At 35.3% G+C, this 16,288-nt stretch overlaps 1 protein-coding gene across 4 annotated transcripts in view; it reads right to left on the bottom strand.

Annotated features, from left to right (window-relative positions):
• Window positions 1-16,288, bottom strand: part of LOC131042307 (uncharacterized) — a 189,266-nt gene that overhangs the window by 168,063 nt on the left and 4,915 nt on the right. For all 4 annotated transcript variants that reach the window (XM_059218561.1, XM_057975653.2, XM_057975652.2 and 1 more), the window contains exon 3: window positions 5,361-5,469. In XM_059218561.1, coding sequence (XP_059074544.1) covers window positions 5,361-5,469 — 109 coding nt within the window. The remainder of the gene's footprint in view (window positions 1-5,360; window positions 5,470-16,288) is intronic.

The raw sequence follows: 16,288 nt of genomic DNA, 5'->3' as shown, positions 1-16,288 counted from the left end.
GATGGAAGGGTCTCCCCTCCAAAGATGCAACTTGGGAGGGAGCTTAGATACATGCACATCCAAATTTAGAGTTGCTTGAGGACAAGCAATCTTGAGTGGGAGGGACTGTAATATCCCTTATATTTTAAGTATTTACACTCTATTTGTAGAGGATCTAAATTATTTATTTATTTGTTCATGTATATTAATGTTAACTAATATTCACAATAATTATTAAATAGTATCGTTATATTGACTGATGCTTGTCTTGGAATCACTGATTTAGTTTAGTGCAAAGGCTGCGATCAAAGGACATTTTGTCTTACACGTCTCTTGTAGGAAAGACATATCCGTTGAGACACTTTAAATAGGGTCGGTCTTTCTTGTTCAGTACTCTATCACTTTGATTTTTACATAATTACAAAGAATTGAAAGGAGAGTGGTTTCTTGAGGGCCAACACACCTGACGGCAAACAAATTAGACAGTACGATTAATGATTATCATTGTCTTTCATTCTACTAATGTGGCAGCTGAAACCCTAGCTCTTCCACAACATAGATGGAATACAAGATTTGGCACAGGTAACATTCCTTACCTTGTTGCAAATTGATACAAGTAATGTTCCTTACCTTGTTGCAAATTCATACAAGAGAAATGAAGGAAGATTAAAGGCATCCAAAAACTCGGATTTATAGTTTACAATAAAAATACAATAAGACTAAAGGCATCAGAAATTTAAATTTTGCGGGGAAACATAAATGACAATTCAATTATTCAGATATTTTAACAGATACATTCAGGTGTGTTTCAGTAAACAAGTTTCAATGTTTTTATCAAAAGTCCCTTAAATGAAAAAATAGAATATTAAGTGGCTAAAAGCTGACCCTTGGGATCCTAACACTGGTTTTTCAGTATTGAGGAAAAATTGTAAAGGCCAGCAGACAGAAATGTGAGAACATGATTTGGCTTTATGAAATTTGCTCCTGAATTTATTGCATAATTTCATGCATATAATCATACAAGATATCTTAGCAACGCAAACAGTTAAGCATCATTCCCACATGAAGATAAAGAAAAGATTACTAGAAACTTAGCTCCAAACTAAAATGTGTAAGGGAAAATTATTAGCTTTAAGGATTCTATTATTAGCTTTAGTGAACCCCCATGCAATAAGCTCGTATGTTAGCTACTACATCGCATCTGATAATCCAATAGGTATAATAAAGATGACAATGCATGGATAATCACCATTAATGCATCACATTGACAACAAAACATAATCACTTATCACATAATCATCTGACACTACATGCAATAGGCTTTTGTATTGCCAAGTATCATCAGGGATGTATATTGGCCAGACATTGAGTCAGCTCCTCAACTCTGTCGAAAAGAACTCTCTTCATCAATCTAACCATAATGAAAAAAATGGAAATGGTGCTCAAATGTGCATGAATATTGCTTGTACACAAGTCTGTGATGGTTGAAGAACAATTAATTCCATCTCACAAAATCACTAATTTAATCACCATACCTTATTTCGTGTGAGTACTTTATTATTAAACAAAACTAAAAAGGAGCATGTTATGTTCTAATGATGTAATGTCCCGTCTCCTCTAATTGCCACTCGGGAGCATGGATTTGCCTAGGCAAGTTCAAAGATTAGGAGATGATTGGCTAACCAAGACGATTTATACTTATAATATGTAAACTTTATAATATTTCATTATAAAGTTACTTTTTCTAAAATTGGTCATATTTTATAAAGTAACTTTATAAAAGGGGTTAATTAAAATGTCAATGATAAAATATAAAGTTTACCCCTTTATGCATGCCTATCTAGGCAAAGGGTAAATAAACTTTAATTAAAAGTGGCCCCATCAATGATGAATCATAACCCTCAAGCTAGTGCACCCAACTTAAGTAATATTCCTTGGAATCTTGGCATATTGGAGCCCTAACTTGGGCGTAGGGTTAATGAAGGCATAAAGGAAAAGTGTACAGCCATCATTTTGGCATATTATTGTTCATTTTTCATCTATCCTTTGGGAAATTGCAGCTCTGAAATCAGATCAGCAGCATTCAGGTGTTAGAGAACGAAAACTCTTCAATTCCAGGCAAGCTTGGACGAAACCCCAAGCCATATTTCAGAGGAATTCACACAGAGTTCCTCATTGGGCAACTAATTCAGACTTCATCAACAAATTGCAAGCCTGTAGCAGCAAATCAGGCACATTTTTAAGTATTTAGAAGCAGCAGCAACCTTCCTTAGCACCCACGTGGCCAGTTAGGGCAGGTCATACCACTTTTGGAGCTGTTGGGGTGTCAAATAAATAATGCAGTAGTGGTTAGGGTTTGAATAAGTGTGAAAAATCATTGTCAGTCATAGCAAACAGAAAATAAGTGGATTAAACAGATTTCTACAGGCACATGTGGAAGATATCAGCAAATCAGTGAGAGAATTAGAGCAAAAATCCAAAGATCTTGCCTGGCAGCTTTTTGGGATCTGTTCCAGATCTACCTATTTCAGCAATAAAAGCTTAAGATAATTATAGTTGATAAGAATAAATCACATTGGAGCAGTTGATACCCTCTAGAAGCTCCTATATTGCATTATTCATCAATTTAGTCAATAAAAAGCACACTTCCAGATCAGCGCTGGACTCCTAGTATGCCCACTTTGGTTCTGGATGTTATAAATTGTTCATTTCTTGATATTGGTATTTGCTGCAATAAAAATCAGAATTCTGAAACTTATAATCAGTCAATTATTCTTTTATATTTTGCATTCAATTTTCATTCTGCATTGGCAATGCCAAAAGCAAAATACCCTCAAAAACGCAAAAACAACAAAAACTCACCAATAACCAAACTCTGTTGATGATATCCAAGGACAGTAAAAGAAGCAGGGCAGAACGCAGGCGATTGGAGAAGGAAGAATTAAAGGAATTGATGAGGACATTCGGTGAGAATGCTTGGGAAGTCTTCAGGTGTGCCATGCTGAACGGGAATATGGCTCCATTCCGCAGAGTGACAAACTCAGAGACTTGATAGTTCTTGGCTGGAGCAACAGAGACTGTGATCAATATTGGAGAGTTTGCGGGGGTCATCATGCAGACTCTTGATGGCGGTGCATAATGTGTATCAGGATTGTGTCTGGTTCAAGATTCGGGAATATGTATGCAGGGGGTCGAATGGGTAGTAAGGTAGACTGTGGGGTTGATAGTTGGTAATTGTCTGTTCAGACTTTGTTTACAGGGGGATGGATGGGTAGAAAGATAGACTATGGTCCTGCTATCAGGCTTTGATGCTTTTTTGTAACTTTTTGAAATTAATACAAGGGTGTTCCCCTTTAATGATAGCTCTTACCATTAAAAAAAATAAATAAATAAATAAATAAAACTCTGTTGACGATAAGGTAGCTTCAGTCATAATTCTTGAGGACTGACTGAGACACCATAATTGTCTAATTGGCCTTTGGCCTTAGACAATTACGAGTAATAGTTATCAATATCGTTAAACCCCATAAGCAGCGATTTCGAATTAATGCCAATCAATGACAATCGACTTGACTCCATTATCAAGTTAGATTTACATAATCTGTTGTTCGATCATCACATTGGTTAAATCGCTTGAAGCACATCAGTTATAATAAACCGATCTATTAATCTATAATTATTAGTATTAAGTTAATCAACCGATCTTAATGGAATTGATTAATGAAAACCCTTGAGTATCATATATCAAAGATGATATGATCAGTGTAGATGGATATATATAAAGGTTATACAATTGCAGATCATCGAAGTACAGTCGGGATACATAACAGTTTGTGACCAATATATATATAAATCATATTCAGTGATATGTATATCTGCAGATGGTTAATGATATTAGTCATAACTTTAGTTAACCTGATCAATGGTCAAACCGAATCATCATCATTAACCTTCTTCTATTATCGCATTATTCTACAATTGACTAGTTATCGATTCATTTGTTAATCATTGGGTAAAGCATAACCGATTATAATTGAATCAATTAAATTATGAATCGGTTTGACCTCAAGTCTCTTCACGTAGAGTCGCGTCTCCTCTGTTGTCTTCGGGCATCATATATATATATATATATATATTTGATACAATTCGATTGGAGGTGACATAGCGAAAAGATTTCAAGAGCAGGTCGTGAGAATCAGTAAGTGGATATTAATATCGAAATCAAGATCATTAATATACTCAGCAGTACATGAACATTGGTATTGAAACCTAGATCATTTGAGATCGTGATTATATCTATATAAACGTTGAACATCAAATATAATATTCAGACTCAATTCCTACCTTGTATAAGTCGAATTGAATTCATTCTAAGTTAAAGTAACAATAAGTTTGAAAAATACCAAATTTATAAATCTGATCCAAACTTAACAAACTCTTCATATTTGTTGGACAAAGAATTTAATTCAAACCTAAACTTCAGCTTGGGCAAGATTCTAGTTCAGCAACTTACAAATGACCATAGCATTATGACATTAGTAAGCTTCTGGAGTAGCTAACACATGACCCTTTATTGACTTAGATGGCCATCTGCAAGACTCTAATCCTTGATCCAAACCAGCTTAACAAGTCATCAAAGCAGTTTTGGACCTTAGCTAATATAGTTCATGACCCCTTTCCAATCAGATGCCTCTCTTGTGCAAAAATATGGTATAAACAGTTTGGTTCATTGCAAAGTAAATTCACACTTAAGATGAACTAGAAAAGGAATTCAATCAATGAATAATTGCAAATAGAAATAAATATTAAAATTAGATGGTTTTTACTCTTAAGGAAACTGTCTCATTTCAAAAAACAAAAATTACTTTGATATAAAAGGACCTCTGCTTAATCAAAGAAAATTATTATAACCCTATTGTAGGTCAGACGATATATAACAGGAAATATAAATCAATGATACAATTAGGTGGTTTTTAACTCCTTCGGAAACTGCCCCAATTATAAATCTCTTTTCAAAAACAATGACTTTCATTAAAAAGGACCTTTATTCACAGGTCTCATCTGTAGCCTTAAAATTTAAATAACTGAAATTACCATTCAACATATGTTTAATTGCAAGATAAATAATCATGCACTGAGGTTTACATTCTTTGATTGTAAGATAATTGTTTTTTTCATTTTTTCTCTTCTAGGTCTCTTCTATCCTGATGATGGTTGATGCAAAAACTTCAACACAATCGTATACAGAAATTATTTGCACAACTTGATGGATTGTGGAAACTTGATATCATTGAAAGATAATTAATGATTTGTTTATCATACCATGCAATGAGTTCTACATATATTTAATTGTAAGACAAAAAATGATTTGCTTATCATACCATGCACTGAGGAAGAAGTGAAGCTCCATATGATGTTTTAAAGATTCTTTCAAGGCAAGAAACCACAGAAGCCTCAAGCCCTGGAACCTCATACTCACTCTCTAATGCACTGCAAATTCATCAATTTAATCAATTCTACACATGGAAAGACATAAGTTGAAAAAAAGAACAAGAAATCTACCATTGAAAATGACCTAAGGAAACTAATTCCAATTGACAAACTGATAGATTCATTGACCCAGACCAAAGAGCAATCCAGAAATTGTATAACTCAATCTAAAACACTTCAAAGGAATTAGATTTGATCCTTAACCTTTAATGTTACAAAATAGATCCAAATACAACAATTATTTTCCAATGATGTATGGGTTTTCCTTATGGTTATAATTATGTTCAATTTATATTGCAAATTCAAACAGCATGCAACTCAATCCATCAAAACAAGGACAACCTAAACAAATTTTAGGACAATCCTGGGGATTTAAAAACCCACACTAGAATATTATCGGGAATGTAAGATATAGTATGTTGTTTGACATAATGTTCAACTTCAAATACACTTTATACACAAGGGCGTTCATTTATTATGTTAATGATAAAATAACACCACATTAATTATGAAAACTTTTAGCACTCTGGCTGAAAACCCTTAATTTTTTTTTTTTTAAATGAATTTTGGTTTGGACAGAAATGGGTGCTAACAGCTCAGGGGAGCCACAAGCGGCCTCTCCTGTGGCAAGAGTAGAACCTCTCTCTATCTCTCCCCTAGTTTTCACTAGATTAGGGAAGAGGAAGATGTAAAATGTTGTATTTACTATTTTCATTTTGTCAGCTATCTATTTTATCAAGCCATCAGCCATCAGGATTCCGCATGATGATGCAATTTTGTAATCAATTTGCATTCAAATCAATCAAATTTAATAGAAAACATTTTTGTTCTCATTTGTGGACTCATTGAATACAATTTGTCATTGAATCTAGCAAAAAAAAAAGTGTTAAGAAATTTAAGCATTTTTTTTAAGTTGTTGAGTTTTTACTTAACCCAAGTTTCCCAACTGTGCTTTGTTGGTTGTTTGTGTGTTGTTGCTCTTCTAAACCCACATCAAAAAAATTTAAGTCGGTGAGCTTTTGCGGAGTCAAAAATTTTGGGTCTGCCGAGTCTGAGTTTCCAACTATGGTTTGTTGGTTGGTTGTTTGTTTATGCTTTTATTGTTGGTTCTTTCTGTTGTCCTCCTTTGGATTTTTCTCTTTCTAAACCCACAGGCTGGCTAGGTAAAAAGGTTGGAATGCTAGTTTTCCATTTTATCTTTAAAAAAACGCCACATTAATTATGTCTAAAACATAATTTAAAATTAAGTTATATCCACCTTGTAACTTCCCCATTCAAAGTAGAAGCCACACCACATTAATTATGTCTAAAACGTAACTTAATTAAGATATAACCACCTACCACCTTGTAACTTCCCCATTCAATAAAAATAGACGCCACACCACATTAATTATGTCTAACACATAACTTACAATGAGTTATAACCACCTTGTAACTTCCCCCATTCAATCAAAAATAGAAACCACACCACATTAATTATAACTAAAATGTAACTTACAATTAAGTTATAACCACCTTGTAGCTTCCCCATTCAATTAAAATAGAAGCCACGCCACACTAATTATGTTAAAACGTTACTCAAAATTAAGTTATAACAACCTTGTAACTTTCCCATTCGATTACGAAAAAATAGAAGTCACACTCCTTGAATTGTATACCATCCAATTCTCTCAAGCTCCATCCATTCATTATTACGTTTGGTGTCAGAGCTAGGAAGGAAGCCCCAAGAAAGGTACACTGATTGAAAAGAAAATTGAAAGGATATAGGGGAATTGCTGTAAAAGCAGGTATGTCCAGTCACCATAAAAAACTTGAAGAAAAGGCAATAGCTGTCAGAAGAAGAAGAAATCTGCTGTTCAATCAAGTGTGTCAAACCTGCTTTGTTTACAGATGAGTTTGGCACATTCTTTGTCATCCAAATCAGAAAATTGGTCTCGTATGCAACCTCTTCCAAAGTACAACCTAATACTAAGATTATGGAGATCATACAAATTGTTGAAGGGATCGATGCATTTGATAAGAATGAATTAATGCACGATGATTCCAGTATATTCCAATCTAAGGTGATTCAGTATGTTTATAGTGAACTACAAGAACACAAACTTTCACATTTTGAGGGTCAATCTTCTCATGATTATATAGTTTGCAACCATGAGATAGTTACAGGTACAAGTGGTTTTCAGAACAACAACCTAATACTAAGATTATGGAGATCATACAAATTGTTGAAGGGATCAATGCATTTGATAAGGATGAATTAATGCACAATGATTCCAGTATGTTCCAATCGAAGGGGATTCAGTATATTGATAGTGAACTACAACAAGAACCTAAACTTTCACATTTTGAGGGTCAATCTTTTCATGATTATATAGTTTGCAACCATCAGATAGTTGCTTTAACAGGTACAGGTGGTTTTCAGAATGACACTCATGTTGGAACAACATTGATTGTTGAGCAATCAAAATTAGAAGATGAATTGCATGACTACTATGAAGACACCAAGGAAGGGTTTGAAGCAAATGCTGAATTGATGATTATGAATACCATAACTTTTCACAATGGATTCATTTCTCCTTGTTATTTGAAGATTATCACATTGAAGGAGCATAAGGTATTTAAAGTTTTTGCTAGTATGGGTATACCGAGAAGTTTGAATGAACATGGGAGTCATGGTATTGAAGAGCTGATTATAAAAACTAAGAAATTACCTACAAGGAAGATAATGCATTTTGATAATGCATGTGTACAGCTCATTGGTAATGAGTTTTCAGATTTGTTTCCTTGGCCTCCATCTCACATTTCCATGTTTAATGGCTTCCCTATAATGCTGATTATGAAAATTTCAGACCTCGCATTGATATTGGCAGCTAATTGCATGGGTTTGAGAGTACTGGATTCTCACTTCAACTTTCGGAGTGTGATTGTTGATTTTGATGATTTAATGTGTGGTACATATCTTTCCACCCTGAGGATTTCTGATGATCCAGTTGTAGTATGTACCAATGAGAGTGATAGAGTGAACACCATTGACTGCACTCATAGTAGATGTCACATGAAAATCAGAATAGTGCAGTGTCAGCATCGTGCAGTTACTCTTTGTGTTAGTGCATACGCATCAGGTTTTTCTTAGGGGTTACTGATGACTAATGATGATGGGAGAAACATTCCATGGGAGGTTATGGACTCTAAAAGTGATATTGTTGCTATTGTTAACTCTTTTTTCAAAATTCATAAAAGTCTATTTTAGTTTTTGCAGGTGGACTGGAGGGAGATTATGAGTGGGACTTGGTCTCCTACCGAATTGGTGACTTTTGTAAAGACATTTCTAGCTAAGGGTAAAAGCAGAAACCTAAATTTGGCCAAGATTTTTCAGTTTAGCAGTGACAGTTTTTATTTGGAAATGTTGCAACTTGTAAATTCAGACTTGTACGGCTGCAGAATTGAGCACTTTCAGTCAAATCAGCTTAATGGCAGAGCTATTTTTGAGTCTCGGGTGAAGATGATGACCGACTTGGCTAATCAGTTAGAGTGTTGGTTGACTGTTTAGGCACCAAATCACTATTATTGCTTGAATTCAGAGTGTACTCACGTCTGGAACAACAAATTTGTATTCGGTGCCAGTTATTTTGGAAGTGTGGAGGGTGTTGGGGATATGATAGTTTATGATGACTATCCTGAGCTTCCTCCTATGGCACCTCGGATTGGGATTTAGAAGGGCAATTCTCTGATGAGTTGACCAAATTTTTGCAATTTTGGATTGCTCTTCTTTCAAGTAGGTTTCAAGAGGTCTCTTGTACAAGTGTTCAGCAGAACGGTGCTTGCAGTAAATGGTGCAGCAGATCTCCTAGGTTGACTTGGGACCCTGGGATCATACTCAGTTTCAGTTGGTTCAGTTGAGTGATCTTGGGACTACGTTGGAATTGTTTAAGGACAAATAATCTTGGTGAGGGAGGACTGTAATGTCCCCTTTATTCGGACCTTATAATTTAATTAAATAATTAAAATTCAAGTCATCAAAAATAAATAAATTTAATGTTTTGATTATTTCATAAGGACATTAAAGTCACTTTAATGTCAATGAAGAATTAAAAGGGTCACTTTATTATTTTCCACTTGCAAAACTAAATATTAGTGAGGGAAATATGAAAGGGCTTCTGGAAGCTTCTTGAGAAGTTTATAAAAAGGCAGTTTTGGGCTCAGTTGGGGATGCTTGTTTATCATTTATTAGAATCGCTCTAAGAGCTTTTGGCTTTTTAGCAAGACGGAAACCCTTGGGTTTGGGGATTGGACAAAAACCCAATATCATTTAAGAGGTAGATTCATTCCAGGATGCACAGGTGTGCATCAAAGTTTGGATAGTTGGAGATCTTATTCAGAAACTTCAGAGGGCTACAGATAAGTAAAGAAATTTCTGAAGTCTCATTCTGAGACAAATTTGCAAAGTAAGTGGTTTATTATTATTATATTTTGATATTCCTTTGCAAAACAATTGAATGCTTAGTGGAGTAATTTTATAATATTGGACGCATCAAAATCTTAATGAGCCTATGATTATGAGCGATTGGTTGGAAGGTTATTATTTTGTTTTGGGGCGTTTTTGTATTTGGAGAGATAAGTTGTGGATGAGGAAATATTTCAATAATCATTGGGTCAAATATTGATATGTCAAAGAAATCATTTGAAGAAAGTTTTGAATCTCTTATATTGGGTGATTTTAATAGTGATAGCATGAAATAAGAATGTTTTAATTTAATTATCTTGGGCGACTAAGGGATCATTGTCAAGAGAAGGAGGTTGAATAAATTAAAAGGCCAAGTCGTCTGTTTAGAGACAAACTCATACAACTCGCATTGGTGGAGACCTTTACAAGGTGTTATTTTATCATGTGCTAAGAAGAGTATAATCACTGAAGTTGAAGAACTGCAGATATGTTCAGCATATTACTCCCAAAACAGTTCATGGACATTTTCTATCAGCTGGGAATCATGGAAGCTTGGTTTGGGGTCGACGCTCCTTTATGAGGTCAAATATGAGTGTATGAAGACACATGAATGTGGCTGGCCCCCAGAAACAAGATTTAGACATTTGTTTGAAGTTGTAGTTGGGATCTTATGCTGAGCACTGCAGTTTCCAGGTGAGCACTAGCATCCAAAAGGTGAGACTGAATATTAAATCAATGCTCATTGTCCAATGTGGGATTGCAAACTAATGGGAAAACCATGGAATAAAGGAGGTTTGGGGCATTTATTGAAAGATAAATTAGTCATGGATATTTTTGTTGTGTGTGGAAGGTCATTGAAGCTGGTCGATCAATCTGGAAGACTCTTTGGATATATCCCAGGTTTGGCATGCTTGCAATCATAACTTGGGCAGCGATTCCATCAGGTGGTGTGACATGGAGAATTTCCTATATCTTGGCAACCTTGGGACACAACTTTCTAAGTTCCAAGCACTCCATTCAAATACGTGGTTGTCTATTATGCTGAATTGACCTCATCTGGGCAGTAAAGAATAAACAGGGATTATTCTGGAAAAAGGTCAATGTTCATGAACAGGTTGTAAGTTGTTCCTTTGGTTTATGTTGAACAGCAAATAAAGTATTATTTTTCTAATAATTCCAAGGGAAGAATTTGTTATGGTCTGAGATTAAATGGAAAAGGGAATGTATATATGTCAGTTCATACATTCAAACATCACATAATCGTTCGCAAATCTGAAACCACTCTCACATTCATAGCAAGCAAACTGTTTGATAGAATGTCTTCGCATTTGAATTGGTGAAAAGGTGAGGAAAAAATTGGGTCAAAACAGGGGTGATTACTACACCAACCGATTAGATTGAAGGCAGTGACATGGGTGTTGTGACCATGGTTCAAGTGGGAAGGCAAATAAAGAGCTTTGCATACCATCTGCAAGAAATGAAATAGATTGGCCAAGTCGGACAAAGTGAAATAGCCTGTCATTATAGAAAATAATGACAGAGATATCTTTTAGCCTTGCCTCCAAATACAATAGCATAATATACTTACTTCCAACCAGCCTCTTGTTTGTGTTTCCAATTTTATCCATGTCAACCCAAATAGGAAAGGCAACAAAAGGCTATTTTCCAAGCCACTTTACCTAACCAAGCCATAGGTCACAATTCCAATAAACCCCCTTTATATTGCAAGAATCCCCATATAAGTGTTGTTCCTTGATAGATATTTACAATCTCACCCCTACAAACAAAAACAACTTGTCCATCTCTTCTTGAAGGTATCACACAATGCCAACCCATTCTAATTAGTAATAACATAGTTGTTCTTAGAAGGTCCCAAAAACCCATACATAATATTATAAAGGTTTGCCTAGTGAAAAAGTGGCAAGAGGTATTAAATATAGTTGGACTCCAAAGGAGCTAAGTCCATTGCAATATTGATTCTAAGAGAATGCATCTAAAAATTGTGCACACCAACCGCTGAGTCAAGTATTGCAACAACACCTTTTAGAAACAACCATAAAGAGAACTACACTAATTGATTTCCTTAATTAACCACATTTTCTTTCATAATAATTTTATTAGGATTTATTAACACCTAACATCTGCCATTGCCCATCATTCATTAGAATTATTCAAATGTCCTTGTCTATTTTTAAATCGGGCACCCCCAAAACCCATGAGAATGTAATACTGGGTTTCTAATTTAATTTTTAAGGATGGGGCATTACAGTCCGCCCTTCTCAAGATGGCTAACTAGCAATGTCAGTTTTAATATGTCACACTGAATCATTTTTGCCAATACCAAGATCCCAAATCAACTTTGGAGATTTGTAATTTCTAGATCCTCCTTGTGATGTAATTAGCTTCGGCTGCAACAATCTGATGTAATAAGGAATTGGAAATTCTACACCAAGTGATGTTTCTCTCATTGTCTTGGTTATGTCCAACTCTGTACTACAATGATGCCCCTGAAAAGTTGTTAATGTACTTGCCAGAATGCCAATCCTTCAATATCATAAGGTTGATATCATCATCTATAGTGTGAGGACAATTTGTCGTCCAATATTCTTTGAGCTTATGAATCGTTATTTCCCAATTACCCTCAACAACAAAACCAAGATTTGGTAACTGGCAAGGTTCATAATTTAAGGAAAAAATTCTCTCATCCTTAGAGAAAAGAAAAAGACATCATGCAGTCCAACAATTCTTCCTTCCAACTCCACCTTACAAACATCGAACAAAAAACCATTTTCAATCATTTTCTATTGCAAATCCCCTTTTATATCATTACACTCTTTCAATGCATTTCCCAAATTATTTTTTCTTGTTTTAGCTTTGTGCATATTTCTTCATGTCTGTGATGTCCCCTTATTTAATCTCCCAAGATTTTGGGACTATTTATTAATAACTTCAATTGCAAGAGACTTCTTTCTAATCAAACACTTTCCTTATAACATAAAATGCAGTATCTAGATATTTTGCAAGGCTTATATTAATGATACTACTTAAGATAATTGATATATTCTAAATTGAAGAGTGCAATGGATATATATGATAGAGTATCTTTTTGTCTCTGATACGACTATGAGAATTATGCAATGGTGATCCCTGATATGGAATGCTATAATCTTCACTGTGTAAACTTTTTCACTTCAATGCTATGGAGTTAACCCTGTTGTCTCAGATTTAGCGGTGTAAATTATGCTATAGATCTTCTCCTTATCGCTTATAGTGATGATACTATAATTGTTGTTTCTAATAATTCTTTGAAAGTATACAATGGTTATGGTGTTGTTCCTGATTGTTGCCTTTAGATGTATGCAACTGATTTGCCTGAGAAGGCTACTGCTCAATAGAGCGGTCCAAATATGGATGTAAATAAGTAATAGTAAACAATCGAAGATACTTTGTGTCGATGCTTTACCCTCCTTTAATATGTCATGAAGGGATACAAACTTGGGTTGCCACCTTTTAATAATTGCACCTTTTGATATAAGACTCTTTATTGTACCACTTGTATATTTAACCTCCCATGGTAATTCGCACCTCTTCATGTACTAACCTAACTTGCAATTTAGTTAACTTAATCTTTCCTTGAGTGGCGATAATGATATTATGTTGATTGCTAAGTATGTGATATTCGATTGTTTTGCCCTTATAGGCTTTATTGCTATATGGAAGCTTTGTACTACTCGACATAAATACGTGAGCACTTGAATGTTTGTTACGTGGTACTTGAAATGATAATGGTGGTTGTGTTATGCCTACCCTATTCTCATACGGTAGTGTGGCTTAATGTAATTTTCGATTGCTTGTCACTCTACCTTGTTGTACGAATCTTTGATATAAGGATTTGCTGTGCCATTCATTGACACTATCAACAATGCCAGTCAAACCCTACAAACCACGTCATGGTGGGTTCAAACTTCACATTTTGAGTACTGGCAAATCATTGCTTAATTATCATAACACAAATCTTGGTCTGTTGCTACAAAACTATTGATAAGGTATATGACTCACTAATCAACAATGACATTCTTCCTCTCATGAATCAAATGAGTTGGCTTTGAATATTATCATCTATAAAGATAATACAAGGAGCTTTCTCTCAATCTAACCGTTTGAACTACTCATTTGCTATGTACACTCTTCCTTTTATTTGCTAACTACTTGGAAGTGTTCAGGGTCTACCACACCTTGATCACACATGTGATTAATGCTAGATTGTTTTTATGTAGAGAAAGGGATCATCACACTATCCCTAGCTCAATACTCTTGTTCCATTAAGCTTAGTTTGTAGTTCTGTAATTTTTTCTTCTAAATCCACCCTACTAGAATCCCATATTCTCTGATCCTCGACCATCTTTGCTTTTAATTTTTTAGCCCCTTTATTGTATTTTCTCGATTCATTTTTATCATTTCTATGTTTGGTGCATAATTCCTTATATTTCAATTTCAAGACTTTTCTTCTATTAACTATAGAATCAAGCTTATTGTGTACCTCTAAAATTTCTTCTTGCATATCTTCCTTACAAGCATCCCATGAGCACCTATCTTCATTTATCTTTTATTGTAATTCCTCAATCATATCATTGCATTACTTCACTTTATTTTCCAACTCATCTTTTTCTTGAATACATAACTTCTTATCAAGGTCAACCTTAGACAAATCATTCCTCACAACAGCATAACAAATATATTGCACATCATCATCATGTGGTTCAATCGTTTCCATACCTTGCAAATCAATTTTACATCGATCAATTACTTGCATACCTGAAAATTGTATAGATGTTTCTTGGACATCATTTGCAATTATTGACATTCGACACATGATTTTGGCTCTCCCTCTTTGGTTTTAGCAACTTCTTGTGAAAATCAAATTCACTGGTAAAAATACTTCATTCATTAACTGAGAACAAATTACAATATATAGGAGTTCCAAAAATACTGTAGATATTAATTATGATACCTACTTCTATCTACCTAATACTGTAGACACATTAAATACAATATTGACCATTAACAATATAAGAAACTAATATTCTAACACCCTCCCTTAATGATCAATCTATCAAAAACACCAAGTTGCCCCCTGAATTTTACAAACTTATTTGGGCTCAGAGACTTGGTGAGAATATCCGCAATCTGATCCGCTGTCAGAAAATACAGCAACTGAACTGATCCGTCTTCTACCAGCTTGCAAATGTAGTGACAATGAAGCTCGGCATGCTTGGTACGTTCATGGAAGACTGAATTTTTAGCCAGCTTGAGCACCCCTTGGTTATCAGTATACAAGGGAGAAGGACCTGCTTGCGGCATCTGCATGTTAGAAACAATCCTTCAGAGCCAAACTGCCTCACATGCAGCCTTGATTGTTCCTCGGTATTCGGCTTCGGTCGAGGAAAGAGCCACGGCCTGTTGCTTCTTGCTACTCCAAGTGACAGCACCAGTACCCAAACTAAATATTTACCCAGAAGTGGATTTTTTGTCATCCACTGATCCTGCCCAATCTGAGTCAGTATAACCAATCAGCTTTGGATCGTTGCACCTACCATACAAAATGCCATAGTCTGAAGCGCCTTGCACATATCATAGCACTCGCTTTGCTGCAATCCAATGATCAGCTTTTGGGGTTGTCATGAAGCGAGAGATGTAGCTGACAGCAAAATAGATGTCAGGTCTAGTGGCAGTGAGATAGATGAGGCTGCCTACTATTTGTCTGAATTTTGTTTCATCTACTGCAGGTGAATCAAACTTCGCTGATAACTTCAACCCTTTCTCCATAGGTGTGGAAGCAGGTTTACAATCCTGCATCAGAAACCTGGACTGTGAAATAAAGATACTATCATCAATCTGCCACACTTCGACACCTAAGCAATAATGGAGAAGCCCCAAATCTGTCATGTCAAAAGCTTGGCACAAGTCCTATTTGATGGTTGTAATCAAATGTGCTGAATTGCCAATAATGATCAAGTCATCCATGTAGACAACAAGAAAAAGGGCATCACCACCGGAGAGTTTGACATACAAATTAGTGTCAGAGGGACTGAGCTAAAAACCATGTTCAACCAAATATTGAACAATCTTGAAATACTTCAAGCCATAGAGGGCTTTTACCAATCCGCAAACCTGATGTTCCTTACCAGGAACCTTGAAGCCAGGAGGTTGAGTCATATAAACTTCTTCTTACAACTCAACATTGAGAAATGCACTCTTAACGTCCATCTGGTGAAGTTTCCATCCAAACTGAGCTGCAATGGCGAGAAGAAGACGAATAGTGCTCATCTTGGCAGTATGAGCAAAAGTCTCCTCGTAGTCAATGCCCTCCCGCAG

This window comes from Cryptomeria japonica, chromosome 3 (assembly GCF_030272615.1).
Source record: "Cryptomeria japonica chromosome 3, Sugi_1.0, whole genome shotgun sequence".
Lineage (NCBI taxonomy): Eukaryota > Viridiplantae > Streptophyta > Pinopsida > Cupressales > Cupressaceae > Cryptomeria > Cryptomeria japonica.
The sequence above is the reverse complement of the archived record's forward strand: the minus strand, read 5'-3'. Positions and strand labels throughout refer to the sequence as shown.